Below are 27,333 nucleotides of genomic sequence, written 5' to 3'. Positions count from 1 at the left end.
CAGCCCTAATTTCAGTGACAACCCGTGGTTCAACAACAACCCACACTCAAGCCATACTCAACCCTTGAATGTGTGTTATTGTGTTGTATGAACCCAGTCTGAAATTTCCTTCTTTGTCAGACCCGGTTTTGTAGGTCTGGAGCACCAGTGCAATTTAGGGCTGCATGTAGGAGCCCATATGGTGTTCCACCGAAAGCAGACTTACAGCAATTCCTTTGAAGTAATTTGCACTAGTAGTTATGAGTGTGAACTTGAGGGATCAGGGTGACTTTGCAGTTCTACCCCAGATCCCACCATGTTTTGCAAGACTTTCTGACTCCCAATGATATAACAAAAATTTAGGTTGCTGAAAGCTTGGGGTGCAGGGTAGTGGGGACAAACCAGAAGTGGACTGTGAGATCAGTTCTCATCCTGAAATGTTTTGTTTTGTTTACTGAGCACGTGCTCGGAGGCATCCTCATCCTTAATTGTAAGTGTGCAGTAGCCTCCCCCTTCCCCTGTGCCACCATTTTGCATCTGGCTCTACCTACTAGATCTCAAGATTCCAGCCAAAACAACAACAACAAACCCATAAGCCCACTTCTGCCCTTGAGCATCACATGTAAATACTGTAATGGAAGTGTAATGCTCAACCTGCGGTCAAGTCTCTGTTGTACTAGGAGTTGCACAGGCATATGTGAATCCTAACCTCATTCCCCCAAATGGTGCAGCCTCTGTTGGAATATTAATTGAAAACAGCTGGGATACAGCAGGTGCTCAGTACCCATCCAACATGCTGCTTGAGTCCTGGCAATGTCCAGCAGGCACGCTGCTGTTTGTTTGTCACTAATAGGCTGTGATTAGGATGATGCATTCTTTTTTCTTCCGGCGAAGGTATGACAGAAACAAGCTGTCCCTGAAGGAAATCATGAATGTGCAGTACGTGTCATGCATGAATCCCACAGCAGGCAGCTTCACTATCAACCCACGCTTACAGGTATTGCATGTTCACCTAGCTAGGAGAAGCATACTGCTGGTTTCATTCAGTTTCTGGTAGGAGTAAAACAACAACAGCAATCCCCTCTTTACAAGCTAGGTTAGACTGTGGCCACATGAAAACTCTGAAAGAAAATTAACACACGATTTGTCACCAGTAGGAAAGTAAAGACTGGATATAAGGAAGAATGTGGTAAGAAGATGTGGAATAAATGAAACTAGAAAAATATAAAGGAGGCTGAATACATTTCTGGTGTGAGCATAGCCCATGCACAACTCATGCACAGCCCAATCATTCCCTTGTCCCTTTACAGTTTTAAACATTAGGAAACTATTTGGGAACTGCAATTCAAACATAGTGATATTTCAGCACCAAGGACAGTAGCAATATTTTTTTGCCATGGGTCAGTTTATTCTGCTGGAACTTTGAGCAGTGTTGCTCCATGTTTCTTATCGGTCCCATATTTTCTAACATGTACTTCCTCAGAGTTTTACCATCTAGCCAAATCCCTGATTATGCCCCCATATTGATAGGAATTGAGCTCTTTGGGTATGGAGATTCTTGGTGAATTCACAGATGAAATCAAAGTAGGCGCTAGCCAGCCAAGTAAGCAGTTGCAGTGGGTGTCTTGCTGTCATGAGATTCTGTCCTTCTGGCTTCATAAGATCCTTTATAAGAGGACTCTTGGGAATTTTCTAGCTTTTTTCTTCTTCAAACAATTCAATACTTCAGTGATTTAAATGTGTAAGAGCCAGCTTGATTTTATTTTAGGGAGAGGAATAAAACAACTGAGAACTACCATGGGGTAGTTTAAAACAACTATTCTGGGGTCAGTTAAAAAAAACTCAGCATATGTTGTTAACTGCCTGGGAGGAGAGAAAAGTCTTGACCTGGCGCTGAAAACAATATTGGCGCCAGGTGAGCCTCGTCGGGGAGATCATTCTATAATTGGGCCGGGGGGGGGGCACCACTGAAAAAGCCCTCTCCCTTGTTGCCATCCTCTGAGCTTCCTTTGGAGTAGGCACTCAGAGGAGGACCTTAGATGTTGAGCACAGTGTACGGGTAGGTTCATGTCAGGAGAGGCGTTCCAACAGGCATTGTATTTTTAATGTTCACTGTTTTTAACTTTTGTAAACTGCGCAGAGAACTTCGGCTATGGGGCAGTATATAAATATAATAAATAAATAAATAAATATACTAGTTTTACTTGGGGGAGTATTTATGGTGTGCTCTTTGTAATTGATCACCCCCTGCTTTGGGGATAGATGTGTGAAAGCTGTCAGGCACTTTTTAATTCCAGGTCATGTCAAATATTGAACCAGTAAAAGTGCTTTTTGCCCAAACTCGCTTCCTTCCTGTTATGCGTGATGGTTGACAATCTGTATTGTGGTTCCCTTCATGCAGCGCCACTTCAGTGTGTTTGCCCTCTCATTTCCTGGGTCAGATGCTCTGTCCACCATTTACAGCACCATCCTATCACAGCACCTCAAGCGGGGGAACTTCTCTGGGGCTTTACAGAAATCATCTCAACAGTTAATAAATCTGGCACTTGCCCTGCACATGAAAGTAGCAGCAACATTCCTTCCAACAGCTATCAAGTTCCATTATAACTTCAACCTAAGAGATTTCTCCAATGTCTTCCAAGTAAGTAGTGTGATTTTTTTTTTCATTTGGGAGCTCACTGCTTATTCCTGTGGGTGGATGATCCCTTAGCTAGAGCAGGCTTTGAAATTAAAGGGAATGATACTGGATGTATATAATCATGTCTTTTCCAAGTGTCTTTTTCACAGGGTGGCAAAATAAAAATAAAGATGGCAGTACACAGTGTCTACCAGAAGAGACCAGTGCTCTGTTGATCAGTTCCTTCCCCTGCTGCGTGTGTATGAGTGCAGTTTGCTTCTGTTAATGGGAAAGGGAGATTGGGCAGCTGCTCCCAGATAAAATCAGCAATGACCTGTGTAGTTCTTCCATTGCACATGGTGTAGATATTACCCAGAGTGGCAGGAACAGGAAAATGGCCTGTAAGATTCTGTAGGATTGAATGGGACACTTGGTCAAATGGAAACTTGTCTTCCCCAAATGTGTAAAGAGGCACTTCATTGACTGGAAATTGTCAAGTCAATTTTTGCCCACATATCAAAGTATACAAAGGGTATAGAATATCAATTTTTGCCCGCATATCAAAGTATACATAGGGTATAGAATATACAGGGTTATGTGACCCACTATGACCTTTATTCCGGCTTCTCCGTTCTGCAGTTTACTTAATTTTCCGTTGATCCTTCCTGAAGATGCTTAAAATTCTCTACTTTGTTACCTGTATTGTTGTCCTGTGGGTAGAAAATTGAAGTTATTAGAAAGAATCAACAAATGTGTTTGTGTCATAAAAAGCTCTGCCTGTCTTTCCACCTAGTTATTTCAAGTATCTCTCATTTTCATGCTGGCAGCAAGATAATGCAAAAATGGTTTGAGAGTATAACTTTATGTTTTGTAATTTGCTGGGTGCTAGACATCAGAAACTCCTTTTTAGCTTCTAATGTTGAAGTAAATGCAGAAACATTTAGAGTAGTGCCCCTTTAACATCCCCTTTAATCCTAGGCAGGAAATCAAGAGGTTCAGTGTTTAATGTCTTTGAGCATCTAGGGCACTTGATGATGGCTCTTAAAACGGCTATTTTCTAGTAGCCTGAGATGTTCACAATTTATCCGCACATTACACAAAATGCATGCAAATTCAAACACTTGAAAGTCAGCACCCTGTTCAGTTCAATTACCTGTGGTATTTTCCCCCCATCTCTGTTGTTTCATTCATATTCTTGCCAATATGAGTAGCCTGAATTTCTTTTGTGATCTCTCCCAGGTACTAATTCATTATTTTCTCATGCTGAATCTACGTCTTTAAACAATTACTTGCAAGTCCCTCTCATTTTCTGTATCAAAAGAGGTTTCTGTTCTTGTTTTTTTTAAGTTCTCTGCACATTGTTTTGTATAAAGTAATAACTTATTACGATGTGTGCAATGGCTGTTGCATAAGATTACTCCCCCACCCCCTGTAATTGTCTCCCATCTGAAACAAACAAACTCAGGCTTAGTTATTTTAGTTGACAAGTTACAAATTACTGAGGATAGACGCCAATGGCAGTATAAAGGAAACCTGCCATAATAGAGTTTCATTTTGCACAACTGGTTGTCAGCGGTATATGTGTATACGTGAGTGTGAATGAATGTGTCTTTGTAAAAGCAAAGAGTCAAAAAACTTAATTTCAAAACATTGCGGCAGCCTTCCTCCCATCCCACTGAATTACAACAAAAACTGCTGAAATCCTTTATATTTGCTTTTAGCAAGGATTGCTGAAGGCCAGTTCTTATGAAATAACCATCAAGGTTTAGGCCAAGTGTAATTATAAACATGGAAATGAAATGTATGGATGCTCTTGAATTCTGTTATTCTGGTGTACTTGATACGGTTACATTTCAAAACCATACAGCAAAAACCACCAGGTGGGCTGTTTTGCTTCTGACATTTAAACTGAAAAAATCTTGGTTTGATGAAACCCGTAATAAAGCGGCATGAGCTTTTGTGAAATAAGAGTTTTCATCCAAAATATTGGTGTAAATTATACGTTCCCTTTTTCTGTTTCTTTTCTTCCTTGATTTATGCAATGGCACAAGTTTGTTTATAGAACTTCTATACCACTTTTCTGTTAAAAACAACAACAACACAAATCAAAGGCCAATAATAATCAAGCGGCAGCAACTTAGCTGTGAATATCAGAAATAATAAGAAAACAAACTCATTAAACAGGACTACTTGGCGATACTAGAAAGTTGTCTTTAGAAACGCATTCTATCATTGTGGTCCCATAGCAGAGAAGGCCACTTTCTGTGTGTCCAGACTGAAACTTATATAGGTGTGGAATTCTCAGCAGGGCCTCCTGGACATTATTCAACAGTGTCATTCCGCAAGCTCAAATAGCACTAGCAGAGCTCCATCAAATCTTTCCATTGTGTAAGCGGTTGCCCATTATGCTTGCACAACCACTGGCTCAATAATCACTCGCACAATCATGCTTGTGCAAATGTAACTTTAGTTGGATTCTCCTCTTGTGCATAGTTCAGAGCAGAATCACACAGTATCGCCCCCTGTGCCATAGCTAAAGAAAGTTGATATGGGAGAAGGTGCTCCTTGAAGAATGTTGGGCTCAGGCCTTATAGAGCTGTGAAAGTCCTTGCTGGTATAATATTGGGTATGTGAAAAAAGCCAAGCAGCAAGGGGTGGAACCAAAAAAGGAGTTCTTGAAGAATGTTTATTCAGAAAAGCCTCAGATAAGCCTACACATTTCGGACCGCCAAAACTGGGCCTTTACTCAGGGCAGTCTAAAAACATGATAAAAACATTTATAATTTAGAAAGAGAATAAGTACTAATTCTCTCTTTGGGGTCTGAAATGCATAGGCTTATCTGAGGCTTATCTGAATAAACATATTTCAAGAAAGGCATATCTGAATAAACATTCTTCAAGAGCTCCTTTTTGGGTTCTACCTCTTGCTGTTTGGCTTTTTTCGCATACTCCTACGGGGTTCTCCCTCCCCTTTTTCCTGTTCTGGTATGATATTGGCCCTACATTTAACAATTAGGTGAATATTTAAGATAAGGGTGATTAATCTGCCGTGTTTTTTCCTGTATTTTGATGACCTCTTGTTTCGAAAATAATAATAACTAAAGTGTACTTGGCTACTGCGTTCTGAACCTGTTGAAGCTTTTAAGGTTTTTAATTCCTTGTGTGTGAAGATAAAAGCTATATTTAACTTGCAACAGATATTTAACATCTATATTTAACTTGCAACAGACCGTGCAGATCCACATGGTGTGGGGAATGTCTTCCACTCCTGGATATTTATGTGCATGTTTCTTTTGTATGTGTGTAAAACGAAAATGGGAAATAACTGTAGAGGCTTCTTACGTCTGCTAAAGCAAAACCCTTGACAATGTCTTAGATTTTCCATATTGTTTCAAATCTTGGAGGAACAGTAAAATATTTTTTTGCTGTGCATAATTTATCATATTACCCAGCTTCATTGCCCAAGTTACAATGCCCACTGTACCGATTATTATTATTTTACCGCTCAGTAAACTGTTGTTCCTCTCTAGCAAACCTTATCCCGACTGTAAGTATATCTTTAACCAGCTTCTCCAAAGGGTCATGCATTCTGCTTTCATCAGTTTGGATCTGGAGAGGAAGTGCAATAAAATGTTGATGTTCCTAGCAGCTCATGTAAGTGAGATTGCACTCCTGGACAACCTTTCTCTGGCCATCCAGAAAAGTCAGTGTGCAAAGGGAGTGGCAGCTTGGCCATATTTTGCTGAACATGCAGAGAAACTATGAAGAACCCTAAAACTGAAAAACAAAATTGGTTAATAGGAAAAATAGGAAACCCCCATAGATAAAGATGAATTGTCAAAAACAGTAATGCATTTTTTTTTAAAAAAAGATTGCAGTATCAGCAGGCTGCCATGATTTTTCTGTTGAAAATCTTGAGAGTACATGAGGAGAAAATGGTTTTTACCTGAGATGAAGGAGAATTACTCCAAAATTAGCCAACAAAATATCTCTGATTTGAAAGTCAGCATTTGGTTTGGATGTTTGTGTGTGGGTTGTGGAAACAGCTTTCATTCAGTTGATGAAATCAGTTTGAGGCACTCATTATTGGATGACTTGGGCTGTACATCCTGGGAGAGGACACTTGGGAGTGCTTGCATCAGTGTCCCTGGACAGATCAACTAGGGCTTTGACAGGATCACCAGCTCTAGTATAGGAATTGCCTGTTCTAAAATGGGCATTGGGGAAGTTTTTTTGAGGGACTTTGATGGAGAAAGGGAAGGTTAGATATAAGCTGATAGGATTTGTTTGCAATAAACATATTATCTGTGGAATGAAGCCCAAGCACTTGAGACTAAGGATGGTTATTGGTTCCTTTGGGAATTTATTGTGTTTAGGTTGCAGTGAACCAAGATTTACCCGGGCCCTGCTTCAGTGACTCAGTCTTAGGCTATGTGCCACTAACCATACCAAAATTACCTTTCCTTTACTGCTGAGCAAACACAAATGATCCTAATGTTCATTTAACATTTGTTTAACATTGCTGTTTAAAATGCTGTTTAACATTTACATGAAGCCGCTGGGGGAGGTTATCCGGAGATGTGGTCTGAGGTGTCATCAATATGCGGATGATACCCAGCTCTACCTTTCCTTTTCATCAAACCCAGGTGAGGCAGTGACTGTTCTGAACCAGTGCCTGGGCACAGTAATGGACTGGATGAGGGCTAATAAACTGAGACTCAATCCAGACAAGACGGAGGTACTGTTAGTGGGTGGTTCATCTGTCCGGCGAGGTGATGTTTGCCCTGTCCTGGACGGGGTTGCACTCTCCCTAAAGGATCGGGTCCGTAGTTTGGGGGTGCTCTTGGATCCAGAACTGTCACTTGAGGCACAGGTGAACTCAGTGGCAAAGAGCACCTTTTATCAGCTTAGGTTGATATACCAACTACGCCCTTATCTGGACAGAGATAGCCTAGCTACAGTTATCCATGCTCTGATAACCTCTCGCTTGGATTACTGCAATGCGTTATACGTGGGGCTGCCTTTGAAAACGGTCCGGAAACTTCAACTGGTGCAAAATAGGGCAGCACGCTTACTAACAGGGACTGGCCGACGAGACCACATTACGCCAGTCCTTTTCCAGCTTCATTGGCTGCCAGTCCAGGTCCGGGCCCAATTCAAAGTGCTGGTATTGACATTTAAAGCCCTAAACGGTTTGGGGCCAGGTTATCTGAAGGAACGCCTCCTCCCATATGTACCTACCCGGACCTTAAGATCATCTACAGGGGCCCTTCTCCGTGAGCCCCTGCCAAAGGAAGTGAGGCAGGTGGCTACTAGGAGGAAGGCTTTCTCTGCTGTGGCACCCCGGTTGTGGAACGAGCTCCCCAGAGAGGTCCGCCTGGCGCCTACACTGTACTGCTTTCGTCGCCAGCTGAAGACCTTTTTATTCACTCAGTATTTTAACACTTAATTTTAACTTAAATTTAAATTTTACTGTTTTAACTCTGTATTTTGCTGTGTGGTTTTATCCTGGTTGCGCTTTTTATACTGTATTTCGTAATTGTGTTTTAACCTGTTGGGTGTTTTACTGTAGTTTTAATTTTTGTGAACCGCCCAGAGAGCTTCGGCTATTGGGCGGTATAAAAATGTAATAAATAAATAAATAATGTAATTTGGATTAGGGAGGCGGAATGGTGTGTGACTTCATGACACTTTTCTTTTTGGAAATTAAGTATGGGTGATAATCTTGGGCTTGCCTGGGAAGTGCTTTATGTTCTCATGCACAAACCACCTCTATTCTGGCAATGCATACTTGTGTTGGGCTCATAGGTTGGTGTTTCACAATTGTGGACCTTATCCTGGCTAGTTCCAGACTTTTTTTAAAAAAAGACTGTGCATGCCATGTGGTTTGTCTGCAATGACATCCGATAATCCTCTCTTTTCCCAGTTAGAATTGTGATAGCACATGTTTTTGAACTTAAGGTTGCAAATTTTTAAAATAATAATTTGGTTGAAGAAATCCTTGGTCATTTACAGTCATACCTCCAAACTTGGGGTAGCTAAAAGAAGCATGGCACTTCTGATTGCCTTTGAATGCATCTTGAAATTTCTGAATTAGAATTAAGAATATTGTTTTAATTTTAAATTTCTGTCTTTAAACCCATAGGCAGTGTTAATGGACTTAATTAAAATTGATTTCACTTTGAAAGTGACACCTCCCTGCACATTTTATAAGGTTGTGTTGTAAACATGCCACAATTATCTGACAGCAATTAATATTTTCTTTTGGCAATATCTGCCTCATTAAAGTCCTTTTTTTTAAAAAAAGGTTATCACCCAGTCTGATTTTGAAACTGTTTTTCCTCCTACAAAGTTGTAGAAATGGGGATGACTTAAATTGCAGGAAAGACTGAATTTGAAGCAGCGGTGCGGTCCATATTGTTGATGCAAGTGCATGAATCCCAATCAAATCAGAGGCCATATCTGTACATACTTTATGATAGGATTCTACTTCATGTCTAGAGTGGACCTAATAGAATAATGTCCATCTTCTTTTCTAGAAAATGTAGAGTTTTGAAATGGGCTTTGAAACCTTGTGGGAACAACATTGACTTTTTCATTTTGTTCTCATTTGCAGCTTGTTTCTGAGCAAGGAATTCAATTTATTGCTAATAATCTTAGCTGAAATGTAAAATCAGCCATTTAAGGGTAGTTGATGCTAAAGTTTGAAGTAGTGTAAGCATACAAGATTGCTTTACCTCTCAACATACTGAAGATCAATCATTATCTTGGGTTGTTCGTTTATTAAATAACCCAAAGTTAACCTACGGTTAGTTGTTAGGTTAACTTTGGGTGGTTTAACCCATGAACAACCCAAAGTTCTTATGCAGCAACCTAAGATAGGGCCAATTGGAGGTTGCACATTTAAAGAGACAGTAGCATGCAACATGGCCAATCTTGGGTTAATTAATTGACAGTTTGCCGCTATTACATGCAAACCAGCCACTGAGTTTTGGAATGAGTAGTTACTCAAGAAAAATGGTTGAGGGAAAATGGTAGTGGAAATGGTAGAGGAAAAAGAGGTGTACACTCCTTTTGTCATACATATGCATTGTTTTTGTTGTTGTCTTTATTCATGAGTGGCCAACCATCCACAGAAGATAGCCTGAAATGAGAAGAATTCCCAGATGGTATCATACCATGCTTGATACCATGCAAATCAAGCATGGTATGGAAAGGAATAACCTGGGAGTGACGTTGCCACGAACACAGCAATAGCACAGGCTACCATTTGGATGTCTCATTTTGGTGGCACAGCTACAGCTGCAGATTTGTTGTCATGCCAAAACAACCTGTATGTCACATATATCTCCTTTTTCTTTCAGGGTATTCTATTTTCAACTCCTGAATGTTTGAAGACTCCCCAGGAGTTAGTAAAGCTGTACCTGCATGAATCCAACCGTGTTTACCGTGATAAGATGGTTGATGAAAAGGATTTTGTCATCTTTGATAAAATGCAGACAGAGACTGTGAAGAAGTTTTATGATGTAAGTGATGTAGGCCCAGGCTAGTTGTTTACCTGAGCAAAAGTTCCTCTCCACCATCATTAGAACAAAGCCCTGGTTTGCACAATCCCTGGAGCCCGCTGTGGCTTGTTTACGCCACTGTGGGTTGGGTTGCATGCTTGATGGATTGTGGCGCATTGCAAATATTCAAACTGCCACAGGTGGTTGCTGTGGATTATAAAGATTTTGTTTATTTATTTACTTGATTTATGATGTTTGTGTAGCACTCCATATCTATATAGGTTCTGGGGCAGTGGGCATAAAAGTTACAATAGTACAAAGGTAAAAAGATTAAAATACCATATTAATATTTTTTTAATTGTGCTTTTGCTCGTTTTACTCAGGTTTCATCTTTGCTGAAATGAGTCATTGTTTTTCACTTTTGTTCTTCCCAGGAAATAGAGGAGACCTTGGAACAGACTAGGAAGATGAACATGTTTTGCCATTTTGCAAAAGGGGTAGGGGAGCCCAAATACATGCCTGTCCAGAGCTGGGAATCCCTGAACCAGATCCTAGTGGAAGCTTTGCAGAACCACAATGAGGTCAATGCTGCCATGAATCTGGTGTTGTTTGAAGATGCCATGTGCCACGTGTAAGGGGGATTTTGTGTTTTTCGAAGGCTTGTGAGCTTTACCTTTCTTGGGGGTGGGGAGCGTATCTGCAAATCTACTTCAAAGGGAGTGAGCAGTGAGTGGCCAAAGCAATCTTGGGCAAAGGATCCCGATATGATTGTCTTTCTGTTTTCCAGCTGTTTAAAATGAAAGATCTGTTTCATGAGGGTATTCATTTTTTTCCATTAATCCTTGCAAAGCTCATGGAATTCTGCAGAGAAAGCCCAGTGTAGGAGAGCCAGGGTGGTGTAGTGGTTAGAGTGTTAGACTGGGAGTCAGGAGATCCGGGTTCCGGTCCCCACTCAGCCATAGAAACTCACTGGGTGACTTTGGGCCAATCACAGGCTCTCAGCCCAACCTACCTCACAGGGTTGTTGTTGTGAGGATTAAACGGAGAAGAGGAGGATTATGTGTGCTGCCTTGGGTTCCTTGGAGGAAAAAAGGCGGGATATAAAATAAATAAATAGGAGGACCTATGCTTGCATATGAATCTGCCTGAATGACGACCGATATAAACCTTTATTTAATTAGCTATATTGCCCATCAGTCCCTGGGACACTGGGGAAGGCCACATTAGAAAAACAACCCATTGGGAAACAGGCACTTCTAAATGGACCAGGTGTGAGAGGATGGGTGGATAGGCATGTCTCCTCACACATGCCCATTATCCAAATGCAGTGGCTGGTTTTCAGTCACAAATGGGCTTTGCTTTCATTGCCCGAGAAGCAACTTTACTGAAACTGCCTCAAACGCATGTGCTTCAACTCCCCTCCCCCACCTACCCTCCCAGCTGTTACGAAATGAGACTTGTTTCATTCGAAAGGGGCGGGAGGGGCAGTCTAACTGTTTCTCCAACTCCAGGCAGCAAATTCAATCACTGTCACAAAAGCGAGCAATGCGTGCAATCCTTTAGCTCTTGCTGCTTGTTCTTTTGTGTTCTGGGGAGTGTAGCATCCTTTCATTTCCCGCACCAGAGGGCCTTGATGTTTAATACCATTGTAGTGCCGTTCCATGCCACAGTGCTTTTATTCCATTTGGTTGCTAGCAAGTGTTTTATCTTCAGTGGTTTCATGCCGACCAGGCTGTACTAGGATTCGGTGCACAAAAGCAGACGCCCTGAGTGACTTCGTGTCTCAGGCTTGCAAAACGGCTCATTTCAGGGGCTCTCTGTTCGCGAGACAGGCACCAGGCCTACTCTACACTTTCTAATTGCATCGTCTCCAAACCAGGGTGAAGAGTCCTTGTCCACCCTGGAAGAGCCAACAGCTACGATTAAAATCTGATTCACACAACCCCTTTGGGGCCTTATCCTTCAAGCCGGGGTTTAGGGTTTTTTTGTTTTTGTTTTGCTCAAGTTGAATTTGGTCTCATCAAACAGATCATATGAATCTGTGTCCTAATCGTTTCACTACAGGCAAAAGCTATTGGTGCCTGCACAATGAGCCACAGAGACAAGAAATATCACATGCTACATTCTAACAGCTGCTTCTCCTTGCATTGAATGGCAGAAGGCAGAGTTATATAACTGGGGATTCATCTTGATGAGCATGGGAGGAAAGCGCATTTATTTATTTATTACATTTCTATACTGCCCAATAGCCGGAGCTCTCTGGGCGGTTCATAAGAGCATTGCTCTTATTCTCCGCAGTATGGTGAAATAAGCTTTGCTCCGTCAGTGTTATACTACAGAGCTAGCTGTCCCTAAAACCCGGATTTTCAGTGCTGGGAAAAACATACTTCCATGGGGGTGGGGGGGAGTAATAGCTCCCCTCCCCATTATGCCCACTGTTCTGAGAAGAAGCAAAAATCCCAAGTTATTCAGGGCAGGATCTGAAGAGAGGATCTGCGCATTTGTGGAGGGAGCTTTTATCCTTTACTTTGCTGATGCACAGCTGTGCATCTCCAGTTTGTAAAAATAGATATCTGCTGCGTTCCCTGATAGTTTGCTGGAATGGAGTGAAATCGCCCCATTAGAGCAAACTGTCAGGGAATGCAGCAGATCTTTATTTTTATAAACTGGAGATGTGCAACTGTGCATCAATGAAGTAAAGGATAAAAGCTTTTCGCAGTTTCGGATATAAATTGGGGTGAATTAATGCAGCATCAGAGAAGTTAATTACCACAACTCTGCCTGGCTTCTGGTAACCAATCAGAGGTTGCCATCCACCTGTGGTTCGACCCCGGAGCAAGGTCATCTGGTGAAAGGGCCGTGGTGTCCTCGGTTTGAAGAAAAAAGTCAGTGTATGTTCCCAACTTCTTTTATGGTGCAGCTTCGACAAAAAGCCCTGCAGTGGCTGTGAGTCAGTGGATGCCTTGTATAACTGACCCAGCACCACTGTGCAGCTACTGCGGGGCTTAGAAGATGTATAGACCACCCCCAGGTTATTATGGACACATTCAATGCAGACAGACAAAATTTTGTTGAGGAATAAAAAAACAAGTTTCTTACTGTACATTCCAGGAGGCTATCTACATGCGGGGAAAGTTGTGGATCTGCACTCCATTGGTTAGATTATGCAGGTGCAGCTTCATAGCCACCACAGGGTTTCCCCAAAATGCTCTGATTTGGAAAAGTCAGGGATTTACAACGACTTTTTCAAAGGGAGCGACGTCAACACGGTGTTTCTGCCATGTGATGTTGCTCTGGGGTCAATCCGGGGGGCGGAGCTTGGTGGAAGGCAACAAGCGATTGGTTGCCTTCCACCAGGAAGAGGGTGGAGGTGACTCTGCGACCTGGATGGCCGCCCAGAAACCTCGTGCTCCCTCCTCGGCATAAGGATTACCTGGGAGAGGGAAAGTGTGAGGTTGAGGAGGGAGGTGGCGCCAAGACAGCCCCCAGACCTCTCCCAGCTCGTGGGGAGGTGAGCCTCTTTCAGCCCAAGGGCTAAATTCTATTTTGGAAGAGTTCTCTGAGGCCACAAACCAGTGGTGGGGCGGGGCTGAGGGCAAAAGGGGCGGGGTCAAAAATACCAGCCTAGTTTAGCTTAAAGCTCTTACTGCCAATAACTAAGCCTTAGGAGAGGCACCTCAACCTTTTAGAATGCTAAGAAACTGCAGGAAACCACCAACCAATCAGTGGTTGGGGGAACAGGGCTGGGGCCTGTGGAAGAGTCATAGCCTTCTGGAGACCCCCAGAGGGCCAGATTTAGCTCCAGGCCTGAGGTTCCACACCCCTCTTCCAGGCCCTAGACAGCCTGAAAAGCCATCTATGAGCTTGCCTGCCCATTTAAGGTTTGCAGATCAGACTCTTCTTATAGTTCCCTCCTTTTAAGGGGCTATATTTATCTAGATTGGTCTGTAGATCCAGTGCTGGGCCTTTTTGATGGCAGCTCCAGACTTCTTGCATTCTTTAGCTAATCAGACCCATCTAAATCTATATTTGCAATGTATTCAGGAGAAATAAACATATTTCTCAGTCACCTTCAAAAAAATATGTTTTCAGTATGAATGTCTTTTTAAAAATCTCCCACATCTTGTTTTTACCCTAGCGGTCTGATTTTATTTCTTCTGCTGCAGACAGCATCAGCTCTTTTATGATCCTTGGTTTTACTGCTTCTGCGTGTGTATGTGTGTTTTATTTTTGAATATTGGTTTATGTAAATGCAACCTTGAATGCCTTGGGTGAACTGAATGTTAGATATACAAGAAACAATATCATTTTTAATAGCGGTATCACTAGCTCAGAAGTTGAAATCTATCTTTGCTAACTGCTAAAGATTTTGATCCCCTCCTACTCATGCCCATAACTTTAATAATTGTTGGGCTTTGTCAGTTTTGCTCAAAGAATAACTAATTGCTTTGTTATTCAGGCAGTCATCAGTGGTGCCATGTGCTACAAGAACGGCAGTGTAATCACATGAATGGAAGGGATGTTTTCTTTGTGATCTTTACTAGTACATACTTCATATATCTTGGAGTCATAGTGACTAGGAAGCAGCAAAATGTGAGGACCATAGAGAGAACAATATCTCCCAAGAACAGAATGCACTGTGTGGGTCACGTCACGCTCAGAATGTACTGATAGTGCAAGCCACTTCCATATCTACGAACAAGCAGAACTCCCTATTCCATTACAGAGTAATTTGGATCAGACATAACACTAAATTGCTTTTAAATTATATATTGTTTTAACTTGGATCATGGTTTAATTTGTTTTTAACTGTGCATATTTATTGTTTTATACTGTATGTTTTTATCTGTACGCCGCCCTGAGATCTTAGTGATATAGGGCGGGATATAAATATTTTAAATAAATAAATAAATAAATTATGGCTTAGCGTTGTGTGCACAAGCCTCAGGCTCATGTGCTCCCCATTCCACTCTCCTCCTTTGCCATGGCTGAGAGACTTCACTTCCATTTTCAATGGAACAATAACCATGGTTTATCATAATGTCAGAACCTGGATAGTTAGTTTTAACTATGGTTTAGGAAAACAACACAGGATTGTATACCACAGTTTGAAATTGGTTTGTTTCTTTAAAACGTAGTTTAAGAACAACAACTTTTTGTCCATGTTTGGACATAATATTAACAATTTACACATTTAATTAAAAATGGAAGCAAAAGCAATGGAGGCGGGGGGAGCATGAGGCTTGTTTGTGTAATAATAAATTGTAGTTTAGCATTATGTCAAAATGGATTCAATATCACACACTCACTCCATTTATACCTTACCCTAGCTTATACTCTTTAAGAACCATTGGAGGGAACATCATGCAGAGACCCCATCCAGCCTGCTGGATATATGTGATGTCTGAAAAGATGTTCTCCCTTTGTGGCTTGGAGGACGTTCCTAGACTGGTTACTAGATTCTCTCTAAGGCTGGGGAGGCAAGGCTGAACAAACACCTCCTGAGAGGCAGGAACTATCCACCAATGGCTAAGCAACTAATCAGAAAGGATTTTTATTGTTGTTTGTTTAAAATTGTTTGAGATTTATGTGTGTCTATCAGTCCGCTGTTTATTTGTATGCTTGTATGTAAATGGGTTTTTTTAAATGAATTTGTAAAGTTTTAATCTTTGTAAACTGCCCAGAGAGCTTTGGCTATTGGGAGGTATAGAAATGTAATAAATGATAATGAAATGAAAATTAGAACATCTGCAATAAACACAGAAACTATAACAAGATGGCCAAGTTCACCAGTGAACAAAAGAAAGAAAATATACTTCTTTCTTAAAGCTCCATCACACTGGGGGTCTCAGTTACTTCCTCTTTTCAAAAGAGGAAGTACCCAAGGAGCACGAGGCCCATTGAGTCCGCTGTTCTAATGGCGCTGCTTCTCCTGCACGCAGCAGGAGAGAGCAGCAATTCAGAGTTTAAAAAAACATCGGACTTAAAGAGGGTTTTTTTGTTGTTGCACAAGGAAGGCCAGAAGGGGTGGAAGGCAAATGACGTCACGTGAGGGAACTGAGCAAATTCCGTGAGTGCCCAGTAACGAGCGTGCAATAAAATGCTTGATGGATGGAGCTTTTACTCTCCCCCCTGTACCGCCTCTCCCCCACTGGTCTGGGGAGTTCTGCAGAAACCCTGCCTCCCTGTTTTAGGCAGGAAATCAAACTGGGGATTGGTGGGTTGTTCTAGTTTCCCAGAATGTGACTCTGGGACCTTCCTGGTCCCAGAGGCAGGAACTGACCCATCTAGGAATGGCCTTCTAACCATGAGAAGAACAGGTGTTTACCAGGTTTCAGTATCTTTCAGACTCGGCATGATACCTGAAATAAAGGCACTGGCAGTCCATTGGTTAGATATAGTGCCTGTTTGCATTCTCCTTCCCTCTTTATTGTTTACTATAACTTATTAGATTGTAAGCCTATGCGTCAGGGTCTTGCTATTTACTGTGTTATCTGTACAGCACCATGTACATTGATGGTGCTATATAAATAAATAAATAATAATAATAATAATAATAATAATAATAATAATAATAATATAGTTTATGTAGATCCTTATCCATTTTTAAATAGTTATCTTATGTTTACAAAGAAGCATATTTAGCTTCAGTCCATGTTGGAGAGGTGGCAAACTCTGATCTAGACACAGCCAAAATGGACACAAGAACCACACTGAAGAAAAGAGAGTGATCTGAATGGCGGCATAAAAATACTTAAATAAATAAATAAATATAAATAAATCAAAGAGGACTCAGAATGCCATAAAGTGGATATTGATTACAGGCGAGATAATAGGTTGAGATTTTGCACCTAGTTCTGAATTGAATGGGTTACTCCCTTTGCCATGTACTAATATGTGCCAGAGAGGAAAACGTTGGCTGTGAAGTGATTGTGTACCTTTGTATTTAGCTGCCGGATCAATCGTATCCTGGAATCTCCCAGAGGGAATGCACTGCTTGTTGGTGTAGGAGGAAGTGGGAAGCAGAGCCTGACAAGACTGGCAGCTTTCATTAGCTCACTAGAAGTTTTCCAAATCACCTTGAGGAAAGGCTATGGCATTCCTGACCTGAAGGTGAGAAGCTCATAAAGGTGGAGAAAGGAAAAGGAATTAAACCTGCTTGTCTGTTAGCCCATCCTTACAATTAGACTTTTATTTGAATTGGTAAAGTATTTCATTTATTCCAAGCAGGAGAAGCCACTTACTTACACTAAGTCTTGTTAGTTACACATTTCTTCATTTTGGATTTGCAGGAGCCCACCTTTGGAAGTCTTAATAACAATGACATAATGGTAGTATGAGCTGATCCAAAAGTGCACGCAGGCATGTACAGCTATGCAAACCCAGAATACATGTGGAGGTTGTTTGCTTGAAAACACAGCTAAGTAAAAGTCTTCCTGCATGTCGTAAGCTCTTCTGACCATTGATCATGGAGCCTTTCCATTTGGAGGAAGCTTTTTGTGTCAGGGTGCTTTCAAATAAACTGCCATCACCCGAGCCCTGCGTTCTGAGGCGGAACAGTTTCATGGAGAAAACTACAAAGCCCTTGTTGAACATTTGAAACTGCTGTTAGAAAGATCAGTCAAGGAAAGTTTGCCATAGAATGGCAGAGTGAATAATAGGAAAAATTTAATTATACATTCCTTTTCTAAAAAACAAAAACAAAAAACACCTGAGGTTTAAGTGGAGTGTGTAAGAAGCAAATGAATATTCAAGAGGAAAAATAAGCCTTCATTAGTAATTAGTAATCTTCCAATCAATTTTTTTTTTTTTTTTGCAAATAATCTCTAATGCGTTAAAGTCACTTGTACAGTAATGCTGAACTTTGGTGTTGTTTCTTGGGCTAGAATCTGAAGTTATAGATTTCCTTCATATTGCTCTAGGCACTGTTGTTTTGTGGATAACAACAATAGGAGCAGCAATATAATTAGAAATGTATGTTCTTGACTCTGCAGAAATACCAATATATTTGGTTGGATTTTGAATTTGGTCATCAACAGGGCTGGAATTTCCCCTCATAGCAGAGGACTAAAAATGTGGTGCTTAAATATAAATGCAATTTCCATTTCTGTCCCTACAGGCAGACCTGGCGGCACAATACATTACAGCAGGAGTAAAGAATGTGGGCACTGTCTTCCTTATGACTGATGCTCAAGTGGCTGATGAGAGATTCTTGGTTCTGGTAAATGACTTGCTAGCTTCAGGTATGGATCTCAGCAATTTCAGTTTCAAATGCAGACAATAGCAAAATTATGAAACGTTCGCCAGAGAATAGATTTGATGGATCCACTTGCAACCCCAGCCCTCTATTCAGGTGCCAATATTTGCTAGGAACTATTATCTGGCAAATAGAGTCTGTCTCTCACTTGTGATTTGTGTGTGTGTGTGTTCACACTCCTATCCTGGTGGGCTGGAATGTGTATTTTAAGTACTACAGAATGTCACTAATGGTAAATGCCCTGGCTATATTGTAGACCTGCTCCTAGAATCTTATTCTGGTGGCTTTTTATGGTCAGATTCCATCTTGTCAGTAGCTGATTGAACTTTTTGCCATAATTTTTCTTTCCTCCTTAGCTTTAAAAAACCCTTGAAGGCTTTTATTCTCCTAGGACAGTTGGGTGTGCCTAAATTTTCCTTTACCTCTCCAACTTCCTGTCCCCCTCCCTTTTTAACAATGTTATAAATGGATTTGTATGAGAATTTGTTACAGCATTCTATAGGCCCGGTTCACACATAGACTGTGGTTTAGTCTATGCATAAGTCTCAGGACTCATGTTCTCCTGCTCCTGCTGTCTCCTTTGACATGGCAGTGAAGAGGAAATCAGAAGCTTTGCTTCTGTTTTCAGCTAAACATGGTTACTTATTGGCTGGGTTCACACATCACGCTAAACCATGGTGAGTAGCAAACTATGCTGGGTAAGTGGGTTACGCACTGTGCTCCTGTCAGATGACCAGGCAAACAAGCTACACAGAGTAGTTTATTTCACTTCCCCTCGACCCTCTTCCTCTTGCAGTCTTCCCGCCCAGCCTGGCAGGTATCCTGGCTTCCTTTGCAGTAGGAATAGAGTTCACTTGAGCGGCAATAGTGTTTTTGGGTGCTCTTGCTGAGCAGCTCTGTAGGCAATCTTCATAACACACACTGGCGCAACAGACAATACGCTAACCCACCATAAGTAAAATAATTCTTACTGCAGAGACTGTGGGTTCTCAGGGTGGCTTAATTGGGGAAAATAACCCACCACGGGGTGGTGGGGTGGGAAAACATCTAATAGACAACATGCTAACTCATCATGGGTTGTTCTGGAGAATCAACCACCTTGGGTGAGCTTGCTGTGTGAACCCAGTCATTATGTCTGGACCTGGGTCAGTGTTAACCATGATTTGTGGAGAGCAGGAAACCACTTTCAATCCAGGACTTACAATCCTGGCTTATTTTCCTAAACTAGAGTTAACATTAAACATATGTCTTCATTTGGGCAAAACAACTGTGGTTAGTTAAAACATGGCTTGTTAAAGATGAAGGCAGAAAGCTTTCAGTCTCCTCCTCGCAGCCATACTGAAGGAAAGGGCAGAGCTCATAAGCGTGATTCTCAACCAAGCTCATTCCTGTAATGATTTGGCATTATGCAGCTATAGTCCCTTTAGTGCCTGTGGGCTATATAAATTTAGTAGAAGCTGCTGTTGATGGTGTTCTGTTGTTGTTTCTGCCTTGGCTGAGAGAAATTGGTCACATCTGGGATCTGGAATAATGATGAATGATTCTTCCTGTTACACTAACTTTTCATAGTGCCACACAGATGCTTCTTTTATTTCTTTGTCTGGGGAGATGTTCCCCTGCAGAAATAGTTCAGGCCAGGCGTAAGGATGGCGGACCCTGTAAGCTTAGCTGAAGGCCCATGGAGATGAAAGAGGAGATTTCCTGCTATGGTTTGAGCAATACATCCTGGGAATCTTTCCCACTGTCACAACTACAGCCCTATGCAGATGTGCAGCTTTGTATTAAAACCATTGTATCAATGTCTCAAAGATCACAATGGCCAACATGATAACCTTCGTTTCTAGGAGAAATTCCCGATCTTTTTCCTGATGATGAAGTTGAAAATATCATCAGTAATATGAGGAATGAAGTAAAAGCCCAAGGATTGATGGATACCCGGGAGGCCTGTTGGAAATTCTTCATTGATCGGGTTAGACGGCAGCTCAAGGTAGGACGTTGATCCCCAAGGAGCAGGATCTTATGCGTCTGACAGCTCTTCTGATGGCAGGCTTTTTTCAATAATTTTATTAAGTATTTTCTCCCAAGGGTGTTCACATAGCAATGAAATATTGTTCTTTGAGTGCTGAGAAAACATTATATCTTTGCAACAGAAATTCTTCCTCAAGGGAAGATCCTGCATAACACATGAGTAACAGTCCCACACTTATTTGGGGGGAAGAAATGACTATGTGGGAAGGCCCTTAAGATAGTCTGCCTTGCTCTTTCTGTGTTTATTTATCGATCATGTTTTGTAACCATCACAGTAGCCAACTTTCTCTGGGTGTGTACAAACTAAAAACAAAGTATGTCATTCTGAGCTGTGAATTTTTGGAGAGCTTTTTTTTTTTTTTAATCAGTCAGAGCTTTTTCTAGTGTGGCTTGAAAGACATCAGGCAAAGTCCTACCTCCATCACCTTTTTTGGCCCAGCGTTCTTTCCATGTTCCTCATTGCTTGTTTACCTTTCCTCAGGTGGCTCTCTGCTTTTCCCCAGTGGGGAACAAGCTGAGAGTCCGCAGTCGGAAGTTCCCAGCCATTGTGAACTGTACAGCAATAGATTGGTTCCATGAGTGGCCTCAGGAGGCCCTGGAGTCAGTCAGCCTGCGCTTCTTGCAAGGGACAGAAACGATCGAGGTAAGCAGTTACTGAAGGGCGGCTTCACAGACAACTGTTTCCAATGCCAAGGTCCATTGCCATATTGGATGACGGTTCATTTGGTCCTGGCACTCGTGAAGCATTTCAGGCTGCAGGCTGTACATGCCTTGAGGAGCCCCCTTGTGTGAGCGGCTCCCCAGACGGCACACAGACTCCCCACGTTCCTTTTGGCCTGCTCTTTTTCACCTGCCAGGCTGGATTGTTGGCTCCGTCAGTGAGACGGTGTCAGTATGCCAAAGTTTACCCCTTGAGGTGTTTTAGCACTCGAGCTGCGTGAATTGGTAGGAGCGAGGACCACCTGAGGCCATCATTTCAGTGTGAGGTTTATGGGGACGTTTAAGTGTTCCATGGAAAGCATGAGGGATCCTAGGATGCCTGTTCAGGTGAATGTGTGAACAGCTGCCAGATTGTGAAGGTTTCTTCACAGCCCCTAAGGTTGTAATGGCAACACTCTCTTTTAAAAGTGCTGGAAATGTGTTGAGGAGAGTGCTACCTGTTATGGGTTCTGAACATCTGACACCAATGTTGTGCTGTCTGGTCTCAATATGTATGGAAATAGCAGAAGTGAGAATGTGCCTGTTAAGCAACCCAAATCAGACACAGCTTTCACATGGTTACAAGCCCCACTAAAATGGGGCGTGTGTGCTGCACCCTTTTGTGCTACCTAGACAGGAGTCAGTTTTGAGGGGAAGGCAGGGGGATTTCAACCCCTTGGTGATAGGGGAGTTTCTACCTTAAGGGTGTGTCTGTGTGCACGTGCAATATGAAGGAAATTGTGTTTTGGTACCCTGAGTCAAGTTTCAGGTAACAATATCAAAACCCAAGAAAGTTCTTGAGAAGGTAATTCAGGAACAATCCATCCTCTGGGATGTCATGTACTGCATTTTGTTGCAGTAGTGAGACATGATAAACAATTTGCCTTATTTAAGGCATACCCATGGGGCATTTAGTCTAGCTGCTTAGTCATTTGACTTGAAATATTTTCTCTTACTTTAAGGCTTCCGTGAAAGAATCTATAAGCAAGTTCATGGCTTATGTACATACCAGCGTTAATGAGATGTCCCATTCTTACCTGAGTAATGAACGCCGTTATAACTACACCACCCCCAAGTCATTCTTGGAGCAAATCAAACTCTATCAGAATTTGCTGCTTAAAAAGGGGAAAGAATTGACAGCAAAGATGGAGCGGCTAGAGAATGGCCTGCAGAAGCTCAGCAGCACTTCCGCACAGGTAAGAAAACCCTTCTTCCTAGGCAGGATGCTGAAAAATAATGCAAACATTATGAATGGAAGGCAGGAAATGAATACTTGCATGTATGCACGCATATATATTCATGCACATCATCAATAGGAGGTCTTACCTTTGCTCCCAGGTAGCTAATTAGAGAACTACTATTCCTCAGTTGCACAAACCCTTGTTGGGTTTGTTTGTCCCTTTCAAAGAGTTGTAGTGAGGTCTGAATATATTAGTAATGTCTTTGGGATGGAGGGGTGATGCCTTCACAGGGCAGTTTGCCCCACCCCTGCCATTGTCAAGCTCAAGAATGATTTCCCCCCAGAAGCATTGCATGTTGCTGCTTTTACAAAGCAGATAGTAAGGTGGATAGACCTGTGGGCTGATTCAGAACCTGGAGATGTGCCAAAATGTAGGATGGATGCAGTCCCTGTTCTACCTCATATATTATTATTATTTTTATACTCAAGCAACTGCTATGTTCCATGAATAAGGGAATTACTGAGAGCCATGGATAATGGGTTGGGAATATTTTGGGGACTGTGGCCTTCCAAACGTCTGATGGACATGGCTGCTTTACTAAAACTGCCATGAGCTGGGAGCAGACTGCCAGAAAACTTATCTCGAGCAGCTGTAAGCCCTATGAGCATCTAGAAATTTGTTCTCAGTGGCCATTTCCTCCCTTGGTGATTCTATTAGAGCTGCACTGTTCCCACTGTAAGGGAGTTGTTTATTTCATGATGAAAACCTGCATATTTCATGACACATTGTCCTACAAGTAGATGTTTTACAATTAATCCTAAAATATTTATGAAAGTAGGAAAGTAGCCTTGTGGCCTTATGTGAATTCTTTTTCAAAAGAATCTGCAATAGCTGTGAAAAATATACCACCTCAGCTAGGATTGGACTGGAGCACAGAGCCTCTGTACATGATGTTAAAGAAGAAGCTGGATCTTCTCAGGTTGGATGCTTGGGGTGGGTTAAAGTTTCAGTACTTTTGAAAGAGCGAAGAGGACAAGGCTTTTACAGTTGAAGGTCAGAATGCCCTTAGGCCAAATCTGGACTGGGAGGTGCTTTCTGGCTCCCCATTTGGCAACATAGAGGCCAAAAAGGTGTGTGTGGGGTGGTGGTGGTGGGGAAGTGTGGCAAGAGAATATGACAGCAAGCAATTTTAAGGGGTATGAGTTGAGACACTGGGCCCCTATCACCTGCTGTTCTTTTCTCAAAGTGGTTCTTCAGGAAAAAATAATTGTTAACCAAAGGTGTATATATGGATGTGAGGGCCATTCACTTTTGTTGTTTGCAAATGTAACTCTTATTCTCCCATGGAAAGGTAAAGATTTGGTTGGGTTGAAGTTGGGTGAGACAGGGCTAATGGCAGAAGCATAGTACCAAAAGAAAAGAAGTCATTTATTTATTTATTTATTTATTTATTGCATTTTTATACCGCCCAATAGCTGAAGCTCTCTGGGCGGTTTACAAAAATTGAAACCATTCAAAATATAAAACAACCAGTATAAAAGCATAATATAAAATGCAATATAAAACCACAACCAGGATAAAATCAAGCAGCAATGCATAAATTAATACATATTTTAAATACAAATTTAAAACAGCAAAGTTAAATTTAAGTTACTAGACTATTAAAATGCTGAGAAAATAAAAAGGTCTTCTCCTGGCGTCTAAAGGAGTATAGTGTAGGTGCCAGGCGAACCTCTTTAGGGAGCTCATTCCACAGCTGGGGTGTCACAGCAGAGAAGGACCTCCTCCTAGTAGCCACATGTCTCACTTCCTTTGGCAGGGGCTCATGGGGTCCGATTCCTTCAGATAGCCTGGCCCCAAGCAGTCTAGGATTCCTTTTCTTTGAAATGGGCCTTTCTTTGGGAAGCCTTTATCAAGAGACTAGAAAGTTTGTTGGTTTGGTTTTTTATTTGCATACTGGTCTTGAGTTTGACAACTTTCAGGGCAGCTTGCAATATGCAGGCTTTCTGAGTGTGCAACCAAGGAGCTTATTCCCCAATATGATTTACCCACACACACCTACTGTTCTGTGAGTCGGTTGAATATGACCCATCCTTGGGTGGGATGTTCGCTTATCTTGGGAACATGCTGCTGCTTCTGTTTTGAAACATTGGTTCACTGCTCAGCTTCTCCCTTAGCTGTTATAGCTTCAAAATTAGGATTTAACCCACCCCCACATTGTGTTTGGAAAACTCTTGGCTTGTCAAAGGAGTGCTGCTCCTGTCCGAGAACCTTTGTTTATTTCCCCCTCTGTAAAACTTCTGCAGAATTTATTTATTTATTACATTTTTATACCGCCCAATAGCTGAAGCTCTCTGGGCAGTTCACAAAAATTAAAACCATAATAAAACAACCAACAGGTTAAAAAACACTGCAGAAGCCCTTTCTTCCTTGTTTCCAGGAATTACACCCATCCAGCCACCCACCCTGTTATTCCAGGAACAATCTGGGGTGGACGAGTCATAGGGCATCCATTTTACTCTTCTCCTATGAAGAGAGGGTTGCATTCTATTCATCGTCTTGTGTCAGAGATAAACCTGTTAGCATTGCTTTTGTTAAAAATGATTCATTGATTCTAGACGTTGGTCTCTCCTGCTGTAGCAATTAATTGCTGACCTTTCTGATGTAGTGTGTATAGTCCTGAAGCCTGGCACAGGCAAATGGATTAAAATAACCTGCTGGGTGCCTACTGGACAGGCTCTCTAGCCCTTAATGCTCCTACTTTTCATGCAGGATTTTCCCCTTCTTTCACTGGGAATCACAAAGCGCTGGCCTTGCTTGAGTTTGGCTTGCTTCCTTTGTTCTTCTTCCCATCGATAAATGCAAATCCATCAAAGGGATCTTCAAAGTTGATAAATCTTCCCATAGTTGAGGTGGAGAAGCACATGCTGATTAGTTGGACTGTTGATCTGTGCTGAGGCAAATGGAGATGATTTGCTAAAGTGTTGATCCTGTTCATCTCAACCTTGTCTGCTTGCATGGAAGGGAAGGAGCAAGCCCAAAGTATATCACTGAAATGGTCGCGATTATTCATTCCATGGTTTTCCCTTGCCATGTATTGGTTTGGTTTCTAATAATTTCTTCCCTGATATGTGAAGACCTCTCTACTGCTTGGTTTCTGGGAAATCCTATTAGATCTGGAGAAAATGTGAATATAAAACACATTAAAAACTGATTACAAACAGCATACATGATTAACAAACAGCATACATGTACATTGATGGTGCTATATAAATAAATAAATCAGTAATAATAATAATAATAATAATAATAATAATAATAATTAAAACTTCCTAAAAACATCCTAAAATTTCACTGGATAGGCCTGCCGAAATAGATCAGTCTTTATTGCTTTTTTAAATGCTAAAAGACTGTCAAGTTGACTTTCAAGTTGCTTTCTCTTTTCTTTCTCATTGCTTCTATTAGTAGCTACCTACTATCAGCTGAACTTATGATTTTAGGGTCCCAACTTGCAGTTTTTTAAATCGTTGGTGCAAAATATATTCTAAGGCTCAGATGTCATATTACATACATTTGCTTGTCAACCTCTTTAAAACAAGACTAGTTACTTTTGAGTGGTGGTATTTACGTGTGGGGAGGAGAGGGCATTTACATTTTCATACCCAACATTTCTCTGTTCCAAATCCCCCCCCTTCCCTGCAGTGGCTTCCCCTCCTACAAAGTATTGAATGCAAGGATTTGCAAGGACAAATATGCATTTGAAACCTCGTGGAGGAAAAGCCACCTTGGACAAGGGATTTGGAACAGGCAACTGGGGGGGGGGGTGTCATGAAGGTGTAAACTCCCCTCACCATGCTGCTTCTCTACTCACAGATGCTGCCCTTTGGAATAACTGTTTCCTGTTTTAAAAGTATGGCTAGGATATTGTCACACACTTTTGCATATACTGCGTCATTTGGGCCTTAGTATTAAGTTTATCAGTGCTTGTTTTTGGTGGGTGATGAAGCGTGTTGAGTCTTCCTTCTTTAAACAAAAGAATCTTTGGACACCATGACACCAGCGTTTTATCACACTCGTCATGCCTGATTTGCGGTTTTGCAGCATGGCACTCAAACGATGTCGTACCTGTCCTGCAGACACCCCGCCTCTTCCCCTCCATTTTTGGGGTTTCCTAGATTGGGGAAAGTCTAGATTATTTCCCCCAAATGGAACTAAAGCGCCCTTCAGCCCCCATGTAGTGCCGTCCTCTTGCTATTTCCTTTGTTGGGGGCGTGTGCTTTGAAGGGAGACCTTGCTGACGAAAAGGGAGGGTGGTGTGGTTCTTCTCCTCTAGCACCGTGTCGAACCAACAGACTTCTGCTGAGTCAGTTGAATGGACTTCTACTGCTCCAACCCCACTCTCATTGCCTGTAGAAATGGAGCCCAGCTGATGAAACTCAGTAAATCGCTAGACAAAGTCAGAGCCCACGGCAATGACAATGTTACAACAAAGGAACTGGGGGCAGAAGGAGAAGGGGTGGGGCAGGGTGGAGTGGAAGAGCAAACAAGCAAAAGGGAGGTTTCATTGGTATAGCACAATGCCACAAACCCATATGAAAGGGGCCGTTAGCTTGATGCGCTAATGAAACGGAGCTAGAAATCACGGAAACAAATCAGGGGGGAAAAGAAGGTGTGAGGAAGCCCTTTGAACGGGGACAATTGTTTGGCCTTGCTGCATTTTCTTCCTAATTTTATGCATTCAATTTGGCTTATTTCAAATGTAACCCAAGTTCTTAATATCCTGGGCCTATTTTGTTATTTTTTAGTTCCTTTTTATTGTGTTTTTGTTGTATTATTGTTGTTGTTAAGTCTTTAACCTTCAATTACTGTTGTATGCTCTGCTTCTTTGCTCTACTTTTTTAAAAGAAGGTTTTGTCTGGGAATTCTATTGCATCTTACAATGAGAGGCATTGGATTGCATTTATATCCTCTCCTTTTATGTAGCTGTTATAAGGATTGTGTAGAGCTTGACAAGTCAATCCCTTGGTTACCTCATCAGAGCACTTAAAACCCGATAAACTTTCTATT

The 27,333-nt window shown here is 41.7% G+C and overlaps 1 protein-coding gene across 1 annotated transcript in view; it reads left to right on the top strand.

Annotated features, from left to right (window-relative positions):
• DNAH9 (dynein axonemal heavy chain 9) overlaps positions 1 to 27,333 on the top strand; it is a 213,083-nt gene that overhangs the window by 83,993 nt on the left and 101,757 nt on the right. Inside the window, exons 33-41 of the mRNA XM_063120447.1 lie at positions 874 to 976; positions 2,381 to 2,620; positions 9,961 to 10,122; positions 10,536 to 10,732; positions 17,052 to 17,214; positions 18,221 to 18,344; positions 20,203 to 20,345; positions 20,868 to 21,029; positions 22,048 to 22,281. Coding sequence (XP_062976517.1) covers positions 874 to 976; positions 2,381 to 2,620; positions 9,961 to 10,122; positions 10,536 to 10,732; positions 17,052 to 17,214; positions 18,221 to 18,344; positions 20,203 to 20,345; positions 20,868 to 21,029; positions 22,048 to 22,281 — 1,528 coding nt within the window. The remainder of the gene's footprint in view (positions 1 to 873; positions 977 to 2,380; positions 2,621 to 9,960; positions 10,123 to 10,535; positions 10,733 to 17,051; positions 17,215 to 18,220; positions 18,345 to 20,202; positions 20,346 to 20,867; positions 21,030 to 22,047; positions 22,282 to 27,333) is intronic.

This window comes from Elgaria multicarinata, chromosome 3 (genome assembly GCF_023053635.1).
Source record: "Elgaria multicarinata webbii isolate HBS135686 ecotype San Diego chromosome 3, rElgMul1.1.pri, whole genome shotgun sequence".
Lineage (NCBI taxonomy): Eukaryota > Metazoa > Chordata > Lepidosauria > Squamata > Anguidae > Elgaria > Elgaria multicarinata.
Note: the sequence above shows the minus strand (reverse complement) of the source record. Positions and strands in the feature narration are given on the sequence as shown.